Here is a 17,118-nt window from a genome sequence, read left to right as displayed (position 1 = left end):
AAAATGATAATAGGTACTGCAAATGAAAATATTTATTAGTATAATACCAGAGAGAGAGAGGTTGGGAGTATGTACTTACAGAAAATATATCTACAAACTACAATGACCACAAGGAAAAAAATCTTCAGGAACCAATTGTCAATTAAAAAGTCCAAATGTCTGGCCAAAGAGCTGAACAACCTTTCTTCCTTTATTCTTGAACATATTAACTACTACATCTCCACTATTATCAAGTGGCCAAAGTATAAACTATGTACATGTATTTCTTCCCATATTCTCCCAGACTGCACTGTTCATACAGCCCTAAGAAATAAAGAATTGTGCTTGATTTGGTTTTGCTTAGTACACAAATTGATTGACTCTCTGAAAATTAGCCCTTGCTGCTGTGACAGGGACCTGGCTGCACTGTATTTGTCCAAAACTAGAGTACACTGCACTAAACTCCATACTATGCTGGACCATATTTGTTTCTTCCTTAAAAAAATTATTAAAATCTAAATTACTACAGATATTCATAGTTTGTGAATAAATGCACATGCCAAATATTCACCTGACTGTTGGCTCTTTCATGTCCTCCTGTAGTCTAATTAGGTACTCTTGCTCAGTCTTCTGATTATGAACATCTGAAAGTCGCAAACCTATGTAAAGGCTAGGATTGGGAGCAATGTTCTTATTTCCCAAAGATCTTAGCAACTTCTTGTTGATGGAAAGAATCAGGTTTTCATTTCCACTTTGAACTCCTAAAATAATTTAAATAGGTCAAAGTTAGTCATCAGTTGTTAGAAGGCTGTCAGACCTAAACATTAAGACAGTTGAGTCTTTAAATAATAACATACAATCACTGTGATGATTGGTCAGTGGTGTTCCTTCAAAGTGCTGATGTCCATGTGAATCATTATGGTGCAGTGTAAAGTATTAAAGGAGTCATATTTTTTCTTTGCAGAGCTTCTGTGTGAATGATGTGGAGATAAATTTCAGCTTCCCATGTCCCTCAATGGAAATATCTGTGTTCAAAAAACTTACTTAACTTATATAGAAACACCCATGTAGTAGTGAATGCAATAAATGTTAAAGGCTCCAAGTACTTAATATGCACATTCTTTAGGCTGGACCCCCATGCTGAAAGGAGAGGCATTAACTGTCCCAAATACTTTTGGTAAGTTGTGATCACCTTCTAGATGACCTGGTGCAAGTTCCTTTGTGCCGAAGACATGGAATACTTATAAAAAGGTATTGAAAGAATGGTCAATGATAAGTACACAACAGCCCAGGATAAGCAAACACAGGAGATTCATTGGTACAAGAAGAAGAAACAGCATAACAAGGGGAAAAGCTAACAAGCTCCAGTGGCAATTTCATTTTTCATTTGTTTATATTTTTTGTCAAGTACCACGAACAGCTGTAGTAAAAATGGTTATGAGAGGATGGGTCATATTCAGAGGCACTGCCAGTGACAAGAGAGTGTCAATTATAGGAGAGAGCTTCATTTAAATGCCTTGAAAGGAATATATAACTTTAGTGAGGTGAATTCCATTAATCATTTACTCGGTTTTGCTGAAGTTGAGTTGCAGATAATTCTCTTTGCATCCAGAAACAAAGTTCTCCATGTGACTCCTATACTCTTCCTTGTTCCCTTTATAGGGGAGCATTGCGCTATCCACTTAAAACCAATGGAGTAATTATAGAAGTAGATTCTAGATGTGACATTGTGTGTTCACAAGTCCCTCTAAAGGATGATACAGTTGAAATAGCACCTTAGGCAAGTGACATTCATTTCCAAATATGTTCAAAACAAAGCAAAAATGTACAGACAAATGTATAGAAATTTTCTTTAATAAATTCACACACAGTCCCTGCTACTCAAAACAATTGTAAAATGTGTAGTCTTTTTAGTCTTAGTCACAATCTTGTCCTTCAGCTTGATTACAATCATTCTGCCTTTTTGCCACTCAGCTACTGTGCCATGGTTGCAGCTTGATGCATTCACGTATCCAGAGTCACCAGGCAAACCATGGAAGTTTGGTTGTACAGTGCTGCATACATTAGTTTTCCATAAAGTAAAATCTCCACAGTTTTGGCGAGACATAGAAATTGTCCATTACACAGTAGTAAAGCAAAGGTCAAGCAAAGGGTCTACCCATGACAGCACAGAAGATGTAGCAACACAGTAGAGGGATCATGTGGGGTGGCAATTATCAAGTCCCTTAATAATGATAATGTGTATGCATTGTGCAATAAACATCATCAACACCAGTGTTTGTCCTAAGGTGATCAATTATACTGTATATGTGTATAATGTTGCAGTGTAATTTAATAGAAAGCATATAAGAGTGTAAACATTTATAAATTTTATGGATGCCATATATTAAAAACAATACCAGGATTTATATTAGATTCTATATACTAAGGTAGATTACATTGTGCCTAAATGATCTGCTTGGAAGGTGAGGCCTGTGGCTGAAGCTCTGGAATCTGGGCCAGCAATTCAGTTTCTGTCTGCATTCTCTTCATCACCTCTCTGCTGCACTCTCCATTGCTTTAGACTGGTGAACACAAGTATTTAAATTCGTCTACCTTCACCACTCTGCTCTTTGCAGTCACATCCTTCCACCACCTTCCCTCTCATTTATGCACATGTACTCAGTCTTACTCCTACGGACTCTCATTTCTCTTCTCTCCAGTGAGTACCTCCACATCTCCAGGTTCACCTAAACCTGCTGTCTACTCTCACTACAGACCACAATGTCATTCACAAACATCATAGTCCGCAGAGACTCCCATCTGTCCTTATCTGTCAACCCGTCCATTACCATTGCAAACAGGAAAGAGCTCAGAGCCAAATCTTGATGTAATTCCACTCTCACCTTGAATCAGGCTGTCTTTCCAATTGCACACCTCACCACAGTTACAGTGTCTTCATACATATCCTGTACTACCCATGTATACTTTTCTGCTAATCCTGACTTACCACGTACAATACCTTAATTCCTATCTTGGCACCCTGTCATACTCTAAGTCCACAAACATGCAATGCAATTCCTTCTGACCTTCTCTGCACCTCTCCATCAACACTTCTGAACCAAACTGTCCATCAAAGACATAATGCACCTAATATCACTTTGCCAAAAAACGCACTTTCATTTCAACGGCAAGTATTACACACAGAAAGAAGGCATGCCAATGGGATCACCGTTATCTGGACTCCTAGCTGAACTGGTAATGCAACGATTTGAAAACATAGCTTTATCCCAGATTACACCCAAAATTTGGATACGCTATGTAGACGACACATTCGTCATATTAAGAAAGAACCAGCTGAATGAGTTCTTCAATCATATTAACACAATATTCCCTGCAATCCAGTTCACAATGGAAAAAGAAAACAATCGACACATCAATTTCCTGGACATTTACATCAAAAGAAATAGTGACACCACCCTGACCACAAGTGTTTACCGCAAACAATGCTACGCAGACAAGATTCTACACTTCACCAGCAATCACCCGGTATCTCATAAACGGAGCTGCGTGAAAACCCTATTTAAACGAGTCCACACGCATTGTAATACCAAGGAAACAAAAATTAATGAGAGACGCTATCTGTTTCAACTTTTCACCTCGAACGGATACTCAAAATCATTCATTAATCGGAGTCTACATAGCAGACGCCAAAGGAATCAGCATACAAGCGACGTAAATCAGAACCCCCACCCCACCTGGCATTCACTCCCTTATCACCATAATGTGTCAGAAGGCACGGCACGCACCCTGACCAAGTGGGGCATCAAAATAGCACATAAACCCACCAACAATCTGCGCATGGTCCTGTTTAATGCTAAAAACAAGAAATCGACAGCCGAAACACGAAACGCAGTTTATAGTATTCCATGCAATTCTTGCTCAGCTGTATACATAGGACAAACGTCAAAAAGAATTTCAACACGTGTACAGGAACATCGCAACGCCATCAGAAGAAAGGATGCACTATCTTTGATATATGCACATACTAAATCGACAGGACACACATTCAACTGGGACAACGTAAAAGTAAAATTTAAGGCCAGTACAAAAAGCGCCAGAGAGTTGTCCGAGTCTTGGCTATCAGATGAAAACGCCATCAACAGACACTTGGACATAAACCCAGCATATGCCAACTTAAGAAGGACATATGCACTTTAATTAAACGATACACCCCCCCCCCTCCTTGATCATACTGACTTAGTCACCGCCATAACCCCCCCCCCCCCCCCCCCCCCCCCCCCCCCCCAATACTGAATGTGTTGCTATATATTGCCTTTGATTCTTGTAAGTCTAAGCATTATCCTCTGATGAAGACCCCTGATAGGGGTTGAAAGCTCAGGAATAAAACTATTTTATGATACGTGATTTGTTTTTTCTCCCTTTGTGGATCTCCAACTGCAAATATATATATATATTATATATATATATATATATATATATATATATATATATATATATATATATATATATATATATATATACCTATATTCATAAGTCATTCAAAGTACTCCTTCCTCCTTTTCAACACATTCTTCCCCATTTGTCAGCAAATTTCCATGGGCATCCTTTATCACCCTGATTTGCAGCACATCCTTCCCCGCTTGGTCCCTTTGTCTGGCCAATTGGTACAATTGGTATTATCTGATGTTACAGTAGCTATCTGATGCATGGTTGAGGATTATATATTACCATCATATACAGGTAGACATCAGGACCTCTACACATTGTTAAAGGCTGCTAATGTTTGACATACTGTATTAGGTTCTCTGAATATTGTTGCCATATTGAGGACATATACGCAAATTCAACCAATACACAGGCCCTCTTTCTTCCTAGTTAGTTATTGAATTACTAGAATTGTGGAAAAGCACCATGCAAGCAACTTTGACATACAAAAACAGATTAACATCAATTGTTGGTTAATTTTATTATTTGCTAACATTACTGATTTATTATTTATTGCTATTGCTATCAGCTGTTATTGGAAGGAAAAAATGAAGCTTAGATAAATTTGTAAGTGTAGGTAATTTTAAGTAGTTGTTATTTTACTATTAATAGTAGTAGTATTTTATATTCTTATTATTAGTGTCAGTACTAGTAGTACTAGTGTTAAAATTTTTGTTTTTGATGACCCTGCAGCTGGTATTTTGGCATCAGCGAAGCTCTAACAAGCAGCAATGATTCTGAGGTCCCAGTATGGACCTGTTAATTAATCAGCACCTGAAGAAGTAATAATAATAATAATGATAATAATAATAATGTGTAGGCTAAGGAATTAGGCACAACAACAACAACAACATTTATTTATATAGCACATTTTCATACAAAAAGTAGTTCAAAGTGCTTTACATAATGAAGAACAGAAAAATAAAAGACAAAATAAGAAAAAATAAGGCAACATTAGTTAACATAGAAAAGGAGTAAGGTCCAATGGCCAGGGTGGACAGAAAAAAAAAAAAAAAAAACTCCAGAAAGCTGGAGAAAAAAAAATAAAATCTGTAGGGGTTCCAGGCCACGAGACCGCCCAGTCCCCTCTGGGCATTCTACCTAACATAAATGAAATAGTCCTCTTTGTAGTTAGGGTTCTCACGGAGTCACTTGATGCTGATGGTCATACAGACTTTTGGCTTTTAATCCATCCATCATTGTTGGAACATCATGGTGCTTTGAGTAGATGGTGGTGGCGCAAGCCACACCAGGAACAACAGGAGCACAGTCCCTCCTAGGAATTTGCCACAACTGACACTCTGGACAAGAGATACAGAAGCAGCGAACCTCCTTGTTAATTCCTGGCCAATAGAATCGGAGCTTGATACGCTCTAATGTTTTCTTAGTGCCCAAGTGATCTCCTAGGAGGTGGGCATGGGCTAACTCACAAACCTGCTGCCGGAAGGTTCGTGGGATTAGCAACAGCTTTCACACCCCCCCCCCCCCCAACAAAGTGGGGCCCCTGTGGTATGGACTGATGGGTGCCTTGGCCGTTGACGAGAACCACTGCATTCTTTGCAAATTTAAGGGAATCATCATTCCACTGTTCCCTTTTAAATGAGGCCAGTGTTTGTCTAAATTGGAAGCTTAGGTCTGAGAGAGGGTCCAGTCTGACCTCAAGGGGCAAGGAGTCATCCCGCTCCGTCGAGACGCGGACAGATGATGCAATGGTCTGCGACAGCCCGGGAAGCTCCCCATCCTCCTCTTGGTCTCCCATATCTCTCTCTGCCGGCTGAGTACACGGTGTGGAGACAACCTGAGACGGAGGATTCCCATCTGTTACTAGGGCCAAATTAGGTTTAGGAGGGGTCAGTACTTCACCGCTTTTACTATCAGACCAGTCCCACCCGAGAATCAGAGAATCACAGCAAAAGGTGGATTTGGGAGGACCGCAATGGTGATTCTTTTTACTGATCCTCCCTGGCCGATGAAACATCGGGTGGATTTACAAAAGCAGAGATCCCTGTGCACACAGGTAATACTGGTCTTTATTTTTAACCACTGTCGCGGTTGTACGTACCGGCGATCAACAATGGAAATGTTGCTGCCGGAATCAAAAAGAGCTTCCACTTTAAATCCATTTACAACTACCTCTCCCTTATGAGCCATTGACAAGGGGCTTGAAAGTGCACACAATCCAGCACCCTCTCTCCATTTACATTCCGCCTCGCTCCCAAGGGAGGGCCACACCCGCGGAATCGGGGACTCCGGTGCAAACTCCGATTTATGCCAAGAGGGCAGAAAAGAAGGGACGTAATCTCCACAGTGTCCGCAAAATGACAATATAGCTGTGCAGGTGTATAAGTACTTGTATGACAACTCTACGTTTATGTATTACTTCTGGATGCTCAAAAAGTTATTCCATTTATTAATACTAATTGCATAAACAAACATGTTCCTTTCAAAGATTGTCAGTATTCTTTTCTGCTGTATCTTTAGAAGTCAGTCACTTGAGAGTACAATGTTATAATCAGTCAAGATGTGTTTACTTCATTCATCTGCAACTTTCTTTTGCCCACATGCTAACAAATATCCTTTTTAATCAACCAGCCTTTAGCTATAAATAAAGACAGAAGTGATAATAGTTATGCATGGAGATATAATCATGTTGTAAAATTTCTTTTTTTGATGGTCCTAATCATTTGCCTTTTATATTAGAAATTAAGCAGTTACTTACGGCACTGTTTTCCATTTACAGAAATGAAACTGACAGCCACAGTTACAAAAAGGAAACTGAGCATCATCTTGTCACAGTCTGCAGAAAAAAGTACATAATTATTGGCATACAATTATTCACTTAAATGAATCCTGACAATGTCATATTTGGTCATTCATTTTGTATTCATAACTGTAAGAGATTTGAAAAAAAAACATTTAATCTGGTAATTTACCTGCTTTGCACTACACATAAAGATACAGCACAGTTAAAACAAAACTGATGTTGTGCTTTCATCAAGTGTTCTTATACTGTATAGAGGTGTTTAATAATTTAAATAAACTACTTTCTTATTTCTTAATGAAGAATGTGTCACTTTATTCCCCAAAAACTGAGGTGACACCAAACAAATTTCAGCACATTACATTTTGACCAACTTTCAGCCAGTGTGGGAAAAATGAGCAAAACATTTGAGGTTCATAAGCCATTTACCTCAAAGTTTCTATTCAACTTGACTTTATGACTTAGTAAACTGCGAAGATTTTAGAGTCATAATTTTTTATCAACTTTTTATTAAATAGACATGCAAATACAAATTACAGCAACTCAGACATGACAATGAAAACATTAATACATTTAAAAACACTCACCAAATGTAAACATCGCCCTCTCCCCATCCCACAGAACGGCATTGCAGAACTTAATCACAAAGGAGAGAAGGCACACTGTGATCAGTGGTCTGTGGTGCTCTGCAAGTTTTAAATAAATAATCGTGCTCTGTGAAGTGCAGGCTCCAATCGGGTGTGGGTGCTTAGTTGATCACGCACACATGTGCGGAGGTAGGCGGATCAGTCAGGTGCCTCATTCGTACCTTGGAGGTAACACAGTATCACACCTACACCCATTCGTACAGGCAAGATATAAAGGAACAGGCACAGCAGATAAGGAAGGACTGAGAAAGAGACAGATGGAGAGATCAGAGGTTGAAAACAAAATGAAAAGAAAGGGTAGGATCACGAAGAAGGAAAGAGGCAGGCATCCGGGAGGAGAGCCCCTTGGAGCAGTGTAGGGAAACATTTGGGGGCTGAAGAGGTCTACTTGGCTGAGCATTATTGGGTTAGCTGGAGTGGCCCAATGCCTGCTCTCATGTAAGGCCAAGGAGTGGCAGCAAGAGCGGGAGGTATGAAGCTCGGCATGGTGACTTGCTGGGAGTCCATGGAACAGCAAGGACCCAAGCCTATGAGGAAAGATTGGCTGTACCACTCTGGAGGGTGTCTATTTTTTCTGCAGGGTCCCATTTGAAAAGTCATCGGTCTTACAAAGGATGCACCAGGGACTGAGTTTTCTTTAGAACTGTATCTTGCCTAGTGGAATGTAACTTTGTTTTATCAGATTATTTATTTTTTTTACCTCCACATTCACTGGTTTTTATGGACTATTTATTTATTTATTTATTCATTGAAGAATGGGATGCACTGCACTAATTGTACGCTGATGTTGAATTTTTGATTGATTTTAATAAAAGCTCTTATTACTTATGCACCTAATATTTGCTTTACGTGTGTGTCCTCATTTGCCCAGCTCATCTTGATTCATGATTTTCAACAGTTTGGGTTCAAGAGGCTCCCAAAAGCAACTGGGAGCTGACACAGACCATCACATACACCTACACACACAAAAAAAATCCATGTGGAAATCAAGTCAGAGCTTCCATCCAAGCAACACCAAACAAGTTCATTCTACCATCATATAGCTGTATAAGGTTGTAGAAAGATGATTTTCAGAAATTAAAGGAAAGAGAGTCAGGAGATGTCCAACTCTCTTAACCCATACTCTATTTGTAATCAGACAGGAACTCATGAGTAGAATCTTACTTAATTATAATGAAGGGAAATTAAATGAAAATAGCAACCACAACAACTATTTCAACTTTAGAGTAAAGATACAACATTAAAGAGCAGTTAGAATTAAAACAATTAGAATTAAGGTTAGGTGGGTTGGCGATTCTAAATTGGCCCTAGTGTGTGCTTGGTGTGTGGGTGTGTTTGTGTGTGTCCTGTGGTGGGTTGGCATCCTGCCCAGGATTGGTTCCCTGCCTTGTGCCCTGTGTTGGCTGGGATTGGCTCCAGCAAACCCCCGTGACCCTGTGTTCGGATTCAGCGGGTTGGAAAATGGATGGATGGATAGATGGGTTGGCGATTCTAAATTGGCCCTAGTGTGTGCTTGGTGTGTGGGTGTGTTTGTGTGTGTCCTGCGGTGGGTTGGCACCCTGCCCAGGATTGGTTCCTGCCTTGTGCCCTGTGTTGGCTGGGATTGGCTCCAGCAGACCCCCGTGACCCTGTGTTCGGATTCAGCGGGTTGGAAAATGGATGGATGGAATTAAGCAATGAATTCATATTTGAAAGATACCATATGTAACTTATACTACAGGCTGAACTGGTGTGAATGATCTTGAGAACTGGAAGTATTAGACTGCCCAGTATACAGTAGATATAGTACCATGCAATGTTAGCAAGTATACCATAAGCAAAATGAGAAAGAACACTTTAAAAACTTGCACATCATGTAAAATGTATTGTAGTGTCCCTGTAAGGAGTAGTTGATAGAGGCAAACAGCTTCTCACCCTTGAGCTTATGGCAAGGGATACTGCATGCTAATGACATAATGCCAAACCACATAGAATAAATATTGAAATTCCCTGGAAAATAAAATTTACGGATTGATACCTAGAACATACAATGCACCAGTCCTCATGGCTATGGTTTTAAAGCATGTGAAAATTTCTAAATGAGATTTAGGCAGAAACTCTATAAAGTCCATCCCTCTTTTATTACCCACCCCAAAAGTCATCTCAAGCAAACTTATCATGAGTGGCTCTTCAGCTCTCGTTAGGCACTTACATACATAATTATGCAATGAGCCAAAGACAAACAAACACCCAAGACAGTGGTTGAACTCAAGAGGCTTAATTTGAAAAATTTCTGAGGTTAAGTTTTTTTTTAATGCAACGCCTACATGCGTTATTTTAATCTTGTCAAACGGACAGTGCTTCACACTTAATGAAACAGCACCAAGTAAATCAAAGTCTATTAATAGCGCTTTATTGTCTCTTCTGTTGTTTCTTGATAATGGTCTTCATCCACACACACTAGCACAGTTGCCATTCACCCCTTTTCAATGCGCAATCATCTTGTATTGGAACATAAAACACAGAGTAGTGTATTGAAATCGGTAAAGAACATGATTTGACCTGTATTTTCGTGCACATCAGTTAATATATACACTAGCTCTTCAAAGTATAGAGAATAACATAAGAACAAATAAAATCAAACCTGTTATAGAAATGGCATGAATGAGTCTCAACTTAGTGTCGTGCTAATGATGCAGACAAACAAGCACTGTAAACTGAGTGAATTAGCACATCAGTGTCATTATTGCCATTATGCTGCATTCACATATCGACATTAAAAAAAAAAAAAAAAGTCACATTGTACAGCATAGCGTAACATCCAGAATAAGACAATACACACAATGCAAATTAGCTGTTGAAACATAAGAGGCTGTCAAGGTATAGGTTTAAATGCGAGACAGAATATCAGTGGGTCATCCCTGTCCCTGGTGACAAATACATTTGCCATGGAGCTATATTGGTCACCCATGGAGGAACATCTTACCTGAAACAGCACAGTGCAGGTGCTACACATATCTAAGCACCTAAACAGCATAAATGACCCTATCAAATTTAGAAGGTTTTTCAGTCTATTCCTCGCTGTTTAAAAGCCTAACCTATACATATTTAATTGAGAATCTAATTAATAACTTCTCTTCTCCAGGCAACAGTTGTGGAGTTGACCTGTGTGTATCACACAGTTAAGCACAACAGGAGCTCTAACAGTGCTGATTGTGCACAAAAGCTGCACCAGCATTATATGTTTGTTTTTTAATATGTAATTGTTTGTGTAATTGTTAGTGATTGTGGTATGTATTCTTCCAACATTCCAGTCCAAACCATACATATTGGTTTTCCCAAATATTATAGCAACCCTGTTTGGAGGTTTGGTGTTCATTATTTCTGTGACACAAAAGTGTTCAATAAACTAGCTGAAATAAATTTAATATGCATAGGCAAGCAATTATTAAAACTGTTTTTAACTAGAATTAACCACTATTCTTCTACTTTATAGAAAAATATTAATATGATTGAAGGAAGTATGATAAATTGTGATTGATATTCAGCTAAATTTGATTAAAAATTGTAATCGTTTGAATAACTCAGATTAAAAATTTTAATCAAATAGCAGCCCAAGTTTTAACGAAAGTTGTGTGAAACTGTAATAAAACAAATGTCTGCCAGACTCTTGCCAGTATACATTCTTCCTTAAACATACTTTACATCTCTCTATTGTAAAAGAAAATCTTGAGACAAGCCTATTGCCAAGAGACTTTTTCAAGTCCCACAAGACGAGACTATTGCCAAGAGATTTTTTCAAGTCCCGCCCTCCTCTCAACCATTTACGGTTAACGGCCCACCCCCACGGTTCTCTCACCTCTCATTTGTGTGAATGATTTTGTCAGACACAGTTCCTGCGCTCTCAGCTCTTATAAATTTTTATGTTTTCCTCACTTTAAGTTCCCAATAAAAGAAGACTTATTATGTCCAAATCTTATTGAAGAATTTCATCCCGAAGGGTTATCAAAAGAAGAAATGACTATATGGGCAATCCTAGCACCAAGAAACAATGAAGTCAAATGAATTAATGCGAAAATTGTCAATTGGTTACACAGCAAATTGGTTAAATGAGTATCAATGGACTATGCTGAAACAGTTGGTGGTGATTGTGTGGAAGATTAAAATATCAGCTGGGCCCTTGACCAAGACCCTTAACCTGTAATGGCACTGTACAATGGCTGACCCTGTGCTCTGACCCCAAGGGGTATGTGAAAACTAACAAATTCCTAATACAAGAAACTGTATAAGGCGAAATAAAGAACAAAAAAAAAAATATCCCATAGAAGATCCACAACCGTTAATACCATCCAGTCTTCCACCACCCAAATTACTGTTGAAAGAAGGCTATACCATAATGTTATTGCGTAGTTTATGTATGAGTGATGAGCTATGCAATAGAACAAGATTAGTTGTATTTGAAATTGGTTAAATAATTCTGACATGTAATGTAATGTAGTACATCTTCAGCAGTTAACATTAGACACCAAAGGAGATCTTGATATGCCATTCATATTAAAACTTTAACAGTTTCCCGTTAGAATAGCTTTTGCTATGACAATTAACAAACCACAGGGACAAACATTCGAAAAAGTCAGTTTATTTATTAGAGAGAAAGAAACGATATTCACCCACGGGCAGTTATACGTTGTCAAGATGTAACTCCAAACGCTGAATCAAAATTCAATGCGGTATTGACAAAAAGTTAATTCCAAATATTGTTTTTACTGAAGTTTTACAGCCAAAGTATAAGTTTAAAAAGTATTGGCATGTTATTCTCAAAGCCAAACAGAATGAAAACATATAACACAACGAATACCTCTAACGCAACATGAAACAATTTTCTTTCAATTTAATACGTTTTACTATTTTTAACTATGGTTAATTACTCACTGTAGTGTAAAATATTTAGGTCTATTATGCATATGTAACAATTCCCATGAAAATAATCTGTTTAAATTGCACATCCGCTTCCCCATACACGAGTGGCAGAGCCGCGAAGTGGCTAGTGCGTAGCGCCCGCTTGGGGGTTGGCGAGCGAAGCAAGCAGGGGGCAGAGCCCCCTAGTGTAATACAAAATAATTTGTCATCACTACCCCGTTAAACTGTTTAGATTACAGTTACAAAACTTACCTTACCCTTCCTTAGGGGAAGGACATCCTGCCGCTTCATATACCTGTGCATAAGACTAGGCATCAATTTTATTTCATTAAAAATACAAACTAAACATTTGCAAAACTGCAATATGAACAACTAAAACTTAAAACAGTGTATATCCTGATAGAAAAAAACAAAATATTGCAGGTTATACCTTTGCAAGGGCAAATAAAGAGCAGAAGGAAACAGATGTCTGCCACCTGCTTCTCCATATGCTGCTTTCTTCAAATTGGAGTCTTAATAACAATGTAAGGCAATACTTAATCTAACCACTAGAGGCCCCCAAGAAAGAATTTAAATGAAGTGCAGAATGCTCACTGCCTAGCAACTGTAAGATGTTAAGGTAATGCAAACTTAACAAACGCATTCAACCATGTAAAATATAATAACGTTCATCGATCTGTGTCCCCAGATACCAGTGTAACAACCCCAGAGACAGGTCTCAGGAAAAACTTACATGCGTCATCTTTGACAATCTTCACCTCCCTCACTTTCCTGTCTTCATTGGGAAATTTTGTAACAAGTCCATTAGGCCATTTGTACCTCTCAACCTGATTGTCCTTCATATTCACTGCATTTTCTTCCTTCAGATTTGTTTTTTTGTGTCTCTATTTGTGAAGACTCTCAAGGATATGGACGCATTTCTATTTCCACCATTACCAAAACGTATTAGCTAAGTTCTGTACTTGATGCCATTGGTGATTGTAAAAATCTCCATCATTTAACTGCGCTGGGAGTGCAGAAGGTACTCCAGCCTTCTGAGTGAGAAGCACACGGATGTGGACAAATTTGTTGGTATCCCTCCACAAAATAGCAACTCACAATTGTCTCTAAAAGAACTTGAAATTGACAAAAGTAACTGGAACCCATCATTGTTTATTACATATTTACCAAAAATCAGACTTTGCTTTAGGGTTTTTATTCAACAGAATATTTCAAATAATAACACAAACGAAAATGTACATAAATGAAATAATGGGACTATTATCCCAATATTTTGGAAACAAGAGATTCCTGTAGCTCTCAGTAAGACTGCTGCCCCTGTCAACACGTAGTTTAGCCCACTCTTCCTGAGCAAACTGCTCCAGCTGTGTCAGGTTTGAAGGGTGCCATATCCACACTGCACATTTCAGTTTTTTTCCATAGATGTTAGATTGGATTCAAATCAGGGCTTATCGAAGGCCACTTCAGAATAGACCGATGTTTTGTTCTTAGACATCCTTGGGTTCTTTTAGCTGTGTGTTTTGAGTAATTATCCTGTGAGAAGGTCCATAACCTGTGACTGAGACAGAGCTTCCTGATAATGGGCAATATGTTTCACTCCAGAATGTCTTGATAGTCTTGAAATGTTAGTGTTTTCCTTATAAAGATTCCAGGTCAGAAGAGCAAAGCAGCCCCAAAATATAACTAAGCCTCCACCACATTTCACAGTAGTTATATTATTCTTTTCTTTGAAAGCCTAATTTATTTCGTCTATGGACACAGAGCCTATGTCATTTGCCAAGAAGCTCCAGTTTTGCCTCATCTGTCCAAATGACATTCTCCCAGAAGCACTGTGGCCTGTCAAATATGCATTTAATCAAATTCCAGTCTGGCTTTTTAATGTAGAGTCCTCCTGAATCTCATATCTCTTTCTTTTGAGTTGACAAAGATGAAAGTGATCTGTGAAGTCTGAGAATTGTCAGTTCTTTAAGATGTTCAAGAGAGTTGCTCCACTTCCACCATTCCTTGTGCTTCTTACAGGGAAGTATTCCATGCCATTCACATGCACTGTAGGTAAGTTCTCTCAAATTACACGTCTTGTATGCATAAAGGAGCAGCAAATCCAAAGGGATCAAACAGGCTGCGGATTGTAGATAACACAACACACCACATGAAGGGCTTCTCACAGGCAGCTGCTAGAAAAGTTAATGTGTTTTTTGTTAAATCCCATTGAAGGCATAGACTGCACCGCATGGAAGGCAGGTGTTGGCCAAAGTCAAGGTCAAAGAGATTGCTGGCTAGGTTTTCTCCTGTAAAGGCATGCATCACTTCAAGTGATGTAGGATGCAATCTTAGCAGTCTTAGATTGGACTGAGCTAACATATTTTGAGTTGTTTTAAGTACATCAATGGCCCCAGAAACACAGGAAATTTATTTCAGGCCATCAATGTAGAAAAGCCTTTCTACAGTGTTTCCTCGAAAATAACACCTACTCTGAAAATTAGCCCTAGCATGATTTTCAGGCTGCTCTGTACTATAAGCCCTACCCCAAAAATAAGCCCTGTTCTCTGTTTGGAAGGAACTGCTGAAAGAGGCTCCACCAAGTTGTCTGAATTATCCTTGTAAATTTCTGTATTCATTATGTGGAGGATAGTCTTGTCTTCAACAGAAGGTGATAGCCTGTTATCTTCAGTCATTCAGATGATGACTAGTAAAGGTGACAGGAGTAGGTTTGAACTTCTCACTTCAGAGCTTCTCTGTCATGCAAAAAGCATGGAGGTTTGAAGTAGCTTGGACATCCATTCTTAAGGGTGTTGGTTTTGTAGACTCCCAAAGAGGACTTGTAGGTGCCCTCAAACAGACATCACAGACAATGGCCCTTCCGAGATCCAAAAGTTTGCCATAGGGTACATTATTTTGTTCACTGCACTGGCTTCTTTGTGTGCATGTACACTATAATGTCTCTGCCAAGCAACAGGAGAATCTCAGCACAGGGATCAAAAGGTGGAATGCTTTTAGCAATAACTCTGGGATGAGGATGGTTGTGTGCATCTTCAGGTGGATGGATATGATGGACACTTTTTGGTTGGATCCTCTAGGGATTTTTCAGTGGAGTCAGGTCGTAAAAATGTCACCAATAGTTGTTTTATTAACTGATATGGAATTGTTGCGTTTCCATGGTTTAGAAAAGGACATTTCACTCCAGAATGACCCTGCGCTAGAGGCTAGGAGAGCAAAGCTGGGCTCGTTTCCCATCTCTTCATAGCAACACACAAAATTTAAAAAGAATGAGAATGGAGGACATTGTATATGATTTTCTCTGTTGTACCATAAGCCCTGAGAAATCAATTTCTCATGAAAATTGTGGGTCAGCTTCTCCAAAAAAGGATTTATTCCCCTGGCTGTATTAAGAAAGCCAAGTCCAGGCTTCTGGAGGGTTGTAACGATTATCTAGTCTTTCACAACCCATTTTTCAGGCCAGATAGTGGGTGATGGACATGAACTGCTCTGCTGCTTTGAGCAAGCTGCAGTGACTCACCATCAAACCACTTAATAAGATGGTCTAGTTCTTCACTTGGTTTGAGTTTCAGTCCTTCTGTGGCATTGTGAAAACTAGATATACAGGAGAGGTAATTTACTGACTGATTGCCATACATTTTAAGTCCTCCTTTTAAAAGATCATGATAAACCATATATGCTGCAAGGTCAGATATATCTGAAGATCTGCTTAAACAGATGGGCAGGCCTGGTTTTCTTTAGATGCCAATGTATTGAATTGTGAGTGTGCATTGGAGTATGCAGTCCTTAGCCTGAAGCCCTTGTTTTGATGGTGGTTTGGCAAGAAATTCTGAGAGTTCAGAAGCTTTTCCTTGTCATTAAAGGGCATCACCAAAGTCTTGCCATAGAGGTGGTGGAGGATAAGTGATTGTTACTTCTTCAGTCCTGTGTTAAAGTTCTGTGCCATTTTCATGAACAGCAAAAAGAAAGTGGATATATTCTAAAGTTCAATAAATTGATTGTTGTGGTGACAGGAGGTTCTTAGTGTCATTGATGTGTTTGTCTCTTTTAACATACGCTTCTTCAAGGATCTGTGCCTCTACTAATGCAACCTCAACAGTATATGTTTTTGGGCCATCAGGAGACTGAAGTGGCAACCACTAACTTCCAGTAAATCATTCTATAATACTTGTAACGCATGAATCACTGTCTTGCACCCCAAAACACAAGGCTGAGTCTCAGTACTTTAACAAAAACAGCTTTACTCAGATGAAACAGGAACAGCATGTTGATTTATTGTAGCGGGATCTATTACTCTCCTATACACCGACACAGCAGTCAGGCAGGGTCATGGACAGGTTAGTGGCC

General features: G+C 39.0%; 1 protein-coding gene across 1 annotated transcript in view; it reads right to left on the bottom strand.

Moving 5' to 3' along the window:
* Positions 1-17,118, bottom strand: part of tcn2 (transcobalamin II) — a 76,094-nt gene that overhangs the window by 39,208 nt on the left and 19,768 nt on the right. The window contains exons 2-3 of the mRNA XM_028808434.2: positions 7,187-7,264; positions 551-740 (exon numbers count right to left, since the gene is read on the bottom strand). Coding sequence (XP_028664267.1) covers positions 551-740; positions 7,187-7,253 — 257 coding nt within the window. The 5' untranslated portion in view covers positions 7,254-7,264. The remainder of the gene's footprint in view (positions 1-550; positions 741-7,186; positions 7,265-17,118) is intronic.

This window comes from Erpetoichthys calabaricus, chromosome 1 (genome assembly GCF_900747795.2).
Source record: "Erpetoichthys calabaricus chromosome 1, fErpCal1.3, whole genome shotgun sequence".
Classification (NCBI taxonomy): domain Eukaryota; kingdom Metazoa; phylum Chordata; class Cladistia; order Polypteriformes; family Polypteridae; genus Erpetoichthys; species Erpetoichthys calabaricus.
Note: the sequence above shows the minus strand (reverse complement) of the source record. Positions and strands in the feature narration are given on the sequence as shown.